Below are 7,575 nucleotides of genomic sequence, written 5' to 3'. Positions count from 1 at the left end.
TATATATTTTATCAATAAAACCGATCGATATTTATTATTGATTATATCGATTGAGAAAAAAAGCAGAAGAAAAATTAATAATAATAATAATAATAATGAAAATTTTTATCAAACTCTAATTGCAATACTTATAACCGGTGTTGGTATTGATAATATCGGTTTGTTTCCATATAATGATTCTTTCGATTGATTTTTTTTATCACCGTTTGTTGTTGTTGTTGTTGTTGTTGACAATTGAGTTTTCATACAAGATGATTCTTCGTGTTTGTAAAGATATGATTTTAATGCAAATGCTTTTCCGCATCTTCCACAAACGTGTGGTTTCATATTCGAATGAGTTTGTATGTGTGCTCGAAGATTTGATTTGTCAGCAAATGCTTTATTGCAAACTGTACACTTGAACGGTTTTTCTCCTGTAAAAAAAATAACAAATTTAATTAAAGTGCGTACGTGCGTGTATAAACGCGTGAATATATATCGAGTCGAAAAGTAATAAAAAAAAAAAAAAAAAACTCCTGCCGCCTGTTTGAAATTTTAAATTAAATATGGTCCAGGTGTAGTTTATGCGTGGAGGGAGAGAGAGAGAGTCTGTCTATCTAAAAATGGTTCGGTGAGATTTTAAATAGTACGCTAATTCATTATCGCCACAAGTTTTATTTTTATGCCTTGGTTGTTGTTGTTGTTGTTGTTATAAAACTATTTATAGATCAATTAATGTAACGAAAAGGAAACAAACGAATGATAGATTGAAAATCGTATTGAGAAGACATCATGAAAACAAGAACAACATCATCAGTTATTGAGCTTTTTTTTTTTTTAGGCGTACCTGTATGAGTTCTTATGTGTCCCTGTAGTAGCCAAGGTCTCGAAAAACATTTTCCACAATACGAACATTTACATCCTTGATTGTGTGTTCTCACGTGCATTGAATATGCCGGCATGGATACGTAAATTTTGTCACAATGAGGACAAGCTCGTGCTTTTTTATCTGCTAATGATCTGTGAGTTTGCCTGTGTCTGGCCAAATTACTGCTCGTACTGTAACGTTTACCACATTCCGGACACGTGTGTATATCCGTAGATTTATGTTCGATTATGGATTTCGATATGGAATCTTGTGATAGATCTTCGGGATATTCTTGTTCGGGTAATTTCTAAAAAAACCATTTCATTAAAAATTTTTTTTTTTTTTTTTTTTTTTTTTAAAACGTCCATTTTATGTATTTATTTACCTCGTAACATCCTTCGTCGAGTCTGTGTCTATAATTATTCCAAAATATTTGTCCTGTTGCTGCTGCCAAACTGACTTCTGCTAATTTAGTTAAATTATAAAATTCATCGGATGTATTGTTGTTATCCATCGTGATAGTTTTATTATTTTCGAAAAATAATTCCTCTTTATTATTATTATTATTATTATTATTTACGACGTCATTACATTGAAAATATTTATTTATTCTATGATATCGTTTGTTATTTACATTATTATCAATATTTTTTCGTATCGATTTTAATTTATTATTATTATTATTATTATTTTTATTTATAGGTAAACAATTAAAAACACCTGAACCTTCGATTTCTGCCGTTTTTACAAGACATTCTGGACTTTCATCTGTATAAAAAAAAAAAAAAAAAAAAAAAGGTTAGCCAAAATTTAATTTAATAATAATAATAATAATAAGAGGAGAGAGAGGGAAAAGAGGAGGCCATTGAATTTTTTTAAAAAAAAAAAAAAAAAAAAAAAACGTGATTAGCTAATAATTTAAAAATATTTTTTTAACGCATTAACTATTTCTTTGCGTTTTATAAAAAGTCAATCAAATTTTTTTTTTCTTTTTTTTTTTTTTTAGTTTTGGCAACTAAAACTAAAACTAAAACTAAAAAAAAAAAAATTTTTTTTTTTGGTTCCGTTTCATTATTTTGATTTATTTTTGGGACGATGAAATCCAAAAATTCAAACAGGTTTCAGATTTTTTTTTTTTTTTTCTAAACAAATTTTTATTTTATTAAATACGTGATTTATTTTAAAATAAGTATAACCCTCAAATCAATAATACCAACCGAACAGTAAAAAAAAAAAAAAAAATTCGTAGGAAATGATAAGAAATCATCAATAAAAATTAACGCGAAGAAAAAAAATTTTTTTCCGCGTGTGAATAAATTTGTGCAATTTTTACAAATGGTGATGATAATAATAATAATAGGTTTTAATTTATACGAAATGTTTACCTCTGTCGTATTGTACCTGTTCGTACCTTTTATGTGTTATTAAAAAAGCTCTTGGCATTACAAAACACAAAAAAATTTTTTTTTTTTTTTTTTTTTTTTTTTCGATTTCGAAAACCGCACTATAGTCTCACACTTTTTAATTTTTTTCGAAACCTTAATAAAATTAATAATAATAATAATAATATTCCCTAAAAATTAATAATAATAATAATAATAATAATTAAACATGAAAAATAGAAAAATAGAAAAAAAGTTGGATAGACCAATAATAAAAGCAGAAAAGCTTCTGAATAAACTCAAAGAACTAACTAACTAATGCCATCTTCCCCACTTTGAAAACTTTAAGCATCCTCCGAAAGAAGCAAAATAAATCTCTCTCTCTCTCTCTCTCTCTCTCTCTTTCTCTCTCTCTCGGGCACGTTTTTTTTTTTTTTTTTTTTTTTTTTTTTAGGGATTCGTGATAGTTATAAACTTTTTTTCCTTTTGCATTTCTTTTTGGAAACATATATTTTTCTTATCGATATTTATTGTTCGAAAAAAAAAAAAAAATTAATAATAATAATAATAATAATAATAACAGGTCGTACATTTTGATAGTAGATTGTCGAAAAAGGGAGAGGAAAACTTTTATGGGTGGTGGTGGTGGTGGTGGTAGTAGAGGGATGTACAGTTTGCTGTAGGTTTAAAAAAAAAGAAATTTTTTGCTGTAGGGGTAAAAATTGATGATGGGGGTGACATAATAAAGTTTTTTGTGTGTGTGTGCGTTTGTGTTTTTAGATTTATGTTTTTAAATAATTTAACGATTTGCTATCGTTCAATGCAAGTAGAGAAAAAAAAAAAAAAAAGAAAAAAAACTTGGGAGGTTGTTTTCCCCCCCTTGAATGTGGCGGCGCGTGCCACAAACACATGTTTCTCGCGTTATTTACCTCCACTTGCATCATTTTTTTTGTAATAAAAACAAAAAGTTCAATAGTTCATCATCATCATCATCATCATCATCATCATAATCATAATCATCATAATCATCATCATCATCCCTAAACAAAAAAAAATCATAATCAAAATCAACAAGTTGTTTTTTTTTTGTTTTTTCGTGTTCACATTTTTAACTTTTTTTTTTTTCAAAATGGCGAAAAACATATAAAAGGTTAAAAATGATTGTAATGAATAAATTTCTATTTGTGGAAACACACACACACACACAAAATAAACACACAAACACACACACAAAGTGAGAGCTGCGCCCATGTTTTTTTTTTTTTTTTTTTTTTGGCTAATTTCCATCAACCACTAAGATCATGAATTTTGATCTTTCTCATGTTGATGCTGTTGCTGATGCTGCGGATGCTGGACTCTTGAAAATTTTTCTTAATTTATTTTTCTTTCTTTTGTAAACGATAATGAAACGAAACATTTTTTTTTAAAAACGATTTAAATGTGAAATTTCTCTCTCAAAAAAAAAGTAACACGTTGCTGTCGTTTGATGGGGGGAAAGGGAAGGGGGAAGGGTAGGAGAAGAGAAGAGGGGGGAAGGGAAAACTTTTACGTGTAAATTTATTGTTAAATAAAATTTAAATTTTAATGAAAATCAAAGGAAAATTGTTTTTTTTGATTTTATATTCATTCGTTTTTGATCGTTTACAAATTTTTTTTTTTTTTTTGTAATCCAGACTTTTCTTTTTTTTATAAAAAACGATTTATTATTATTATTATTATTATTTTATGTTGGTCGTTGTATGTCTTAGGTAAAAAAAAAAAAAAAAATTATTTATTATTATTTATTCGAAACCATTTTGAAATCTGTTGCATTCGTTTCGTATATAAACATCCGTTAGTGATTCATCTTTTGATTTTTTAAAAAACTTTTTTTTCTTTTTTTATTGAGTTCATTCATTTTGTTTTTTTAAATTGAAATTTTTTTTTTTTTTTTTTTTTTTCTATTTAAAAACCTCCTAAAAATTATAAAAAAAAAAAAAAAAAATTTTGTTTATTCTTCTTTTCTAAATGATAGTTTTTTTTTTTTTTTGATAATGATTTTAAATGAACCTCCTCCGTACATATCATTTATTTATTTATTTATTTATTATTATTAGCGATGCCATTTTTTTTATATTTTTAAATAAATATCGATATTTAAATTTAAATTTATTAAAAAAGAAATTTTTTGCAACAGCTGTCGGTTAATTGCAAATGTTCATAAGCAGCTGTTACTTTTTTTTTTTTTTAAAAACAATTTTCAAAGCTTTAGCTATTCACCTGTCCTTTTCTTTCTTTCTTTTTAAAACCATTCGAAGCTTTTAAATAAATAAAAATTCGATTCATTGATTTTTTTTTTTTTTTGTATTGTAAAAAAGTCCGAGATTTTAATACAAAAATTAGATTTAAAAACCGTTATACGAATCGAACGTCACATAGTATAATGTTTAAAAAGGAATAAAAAAAATGGTAACAACAAAAAAAAATTTTCAAAGGAAAAAAATAATTAATTTCAGAACGTATTTTATTAATTGAAATTTTAAAAAAATAATAAATTTTTATTTCAAATTAATTACGAAAAGAAAACTTAAAAAAAAAAAAACGTTAAATTTTTAAAAAAAAAAAAAAAAAGGAAAAAAAAAATTATCACGTGAAATGAACCGTTAAATTTATTCCTTTTTTTTTTTTAACAATTTTGTCATGTTGGCAACGCGTCTATATATGATGTGTCATTGAACTTGAAATGTATTGTTTACTCGTATATAATTAATTTGTAAAACTTTTTTTATTTTTTTATTTTTATAATTTTTTATTTTTATTTATTTATTTTATAATTATTTTAATTCGGGATATATTAATTAATTAATTTTATTTATTTTATTTTTATTTATTTATGTAATTTTTTTTTAAAACAAGTTTTATTATATGTAGTGGTAGTAGTGGTACATATTAGAAATAATAGGAAGAAGAAAAATGGGAGCCACGAGACCAAATGAAAAAAGCACTGTTATTACATATTTTTTATGGTTTTTTTTCGGATTATTTGGCGGTCATCATTTTTATTTGGAAAGAGATATTCATGCTTTTTTAACATGGTCCACTATAGGTGGTGGTTTCGGAGTTGGATGGTTGAGAGATTTATTTTGTTTGAAAAGATATATAGGTGAAGCAAACAACGATGAAAATTATCTCAAACAACATATTAGTCGTATGAAATCGAATGGAAAAGTATGTTTAATCCATTAATTTATAATTCAAATGGAGATTTAAATTTCAAACTGGGTCAAAATTTCTCTCCAAAAATAATATACACACACTTTTTTATTTTAGCCTCCATTTTCTGTTACTCGTTTTTTGGGAATGTTATTTTTCGGTTATTATTTCGGATCGTTGGTCAGATATGCTATTCCACCTGAACCTATAAACGGTTTCGATTTGAATTTTTTAACCATTTTAGTACCTCTGGCTAATGCTATAGGTGAGTCGTGTAAATTCAACTGGGTAATTATGTGTCAGAGAATGAATTGGTAGAAGATGGGTAAACATTGTGACGATATGTATGAATTATTGCAGGAGTTTGGTTGGTGGGAAATATTGGTAAAGAAAAAGGATCAATATGGTGGTCACTAGCAGCTGCATATGCAGTTTATCCATTTTCAATGTATTTAGAAGATGAAACAACATGGTTTTCGCTCATGAGTGTCGCATCGTCATTGGCATTCGATCATCTATCAAAAGAATGGAGAAGAAAACCTAGAAAAAAACGTGATATGATTCATCGTGTAACAATTCTCTCGACATGTGGATTCATTTATCTCACTCTCTTGTGTAGTTTTATATTTTTCAATGGAAAACTAACAGATAGCGATGGAGAAGAAATTCCAATACAAGAAGCATTCACACATTTTTTCACATCTCCTTGGTGGGTCGATTTAAATCAATGTTTGTACGACACATACATATTCGCTCAACATCACGGTTTCTACGAAATATGGCAACAAATAATTGACTTGTCAGATCCGCATGGGGAAATCAACGCGTATAAAGTATTAGGAGTCGATTTGACATCTTCCCAATCGGAAATCACGTCAAAATGGAGAGCTCTATCGAAAGAATTTCATCCAGATAAAGTGAAAAATCCAGATTTGAAAGCGGCTGCACAAAATAAATTCATGGAAATACAACAAGCATATGAGATTTTATCTAAAATTAAAGCTCGTAGAAAAAGTAAAAATAAAAAATTTGCAAAAAGTCAATAACCTTTAGCCAAATTGATAAGTTTTTTTTTTTTTTTTTTTCATAACGATTTAATTTATATTTTTTTGGTTTTTGAGTTTCCGTCCTCACAAAAAAGGTTATCCATATTGGAAAGCAAGTTTTAAGTTTATGTTCTTTCGAGTAAAAACCAAAAGAAAAAAAAATAATTGAGGTTATACCATACTACAAAACGATTAATAATTATTATTATTATCATTACACATCACAAAATTATCAAACGCTTATGAATGATATTATTACTGTGATAAAGGCACATTGCAATTTTTTTACTTATTATTATTATTATTTATTTATTTGCATTTTTTTAAAAGTATTATTATTAATATAAAAGGGGCCAATCAAAAGACTGTTTTCGGTTTATTATTAAATTTAACATATCAAAAATAACAACAATAATAATAATAATAATTAATATTTATTTATTTTTTTACGATAAGGGATAACTTTTATAGTATTATTATTATTATCTTATAAAGTTTTAAAAAAATTTTTTGTTATTTTTAATACGAAATTACCTTGAGTATTAATAATAATAATAATACCGTTAGTAATTTTTTTTTCTACAAGAATAACGTGAAAAAATGTTTAACGATTCTTGTTACTGTCACTAACGGATATGATTCGTTGACATTCATAAAAAAAAATAAAATTATTTATTTATTTATTTATTAAAAAAAAAAAACATAAACCTGTTTTAAGGTTTCATTAAAACGAAAAAAAAAAAAATTTTTTAAATATTATTATTAACACGCATTATTTCTTTAAAAAATTGTTTATATTTTAAATTGTTAATATATATATATATTTATAAATAATAAATGCTCAAATTAAATTAATGACACATAATAATAAAAAATAACGGTTGATTATTATTATTTATTAATTTATTTATTGATTTTTTTTTTTTTTTTAATAAATAATTATTATTAGTTAATTTTAATTTATTTATTAAAAAAAAATCCAATTGGAAATGTTTTTAAAAATAATTTTATCGTTAAATTTTTATTAATTTTATGTTAAAATAATGAAGAGTGAGAGAAAAGAAATCAAAGGACGCAAAAGGAAACGGAAGTGGTGCGGAGGATACCG

General features: G+C 25.4%; 2 protein-coding genes across 2 annotated transcripts; one reads left to right on the top strand and one right to left on the bottom strand.

Moving 5' to 3' along the window:
- Positions 1-108: 108 nt before the first annotated feature.
- Positions 109-1,361, bottom strand: Phum_PHUM530390 (zinc finger protein SNAI1, putative; the record flags this gene model as incomplete). The annotated part of the gene is made up of 3 exons (XM_002431437.1): positions 109-413; positions 827-1,154; positions 1,233-1,361. 3 exons carry the CDS (start codon positions 1,359-1,361, stop codon positions 109-111), a joined length of 762 nt encoding a protein of 253 aa, XP_002431482.1.
- Positions 1,362-5,181: 3,820 nt separating this feature from the next.
- Positions 5,182-6,467, top strand: Phum_PHUM530380 (uncharacterized protein; the record flags this gene model as incomplete). Its single annotated transcript, XM_002431436.1, has 3 exons — positions 5,182-5,436; positions 5,539-5,686; positions 5,782-6,467. 3 exons carry the CDS (start codon positions 5,182-5,184, stop codon positions 6,465-6,467), a joined length of 1,089 nt encoding a protein of 362 aa, XP_002431481.1.
- Between the last annotated feature and the right edge of the window lie 1,108 nt (positions 6,468-7,575).

The sequence above is a fragment of the Pediculus humanus genome, genomic scaffold, assembly GCF_000006295.1.
Source record: "Pediculus humanus corporis 1103172108287 genomic scaffold, whole genome shotgun sequence".
NCBI lineage: Eukaryota > Metazoa > Arthropoda > Insecta > Psocodea > Pediculidae > Pediculus > Pediculus humanus.
This window is presented reverse-complemented; position numbering and strand designations above follow the sequence as displayed.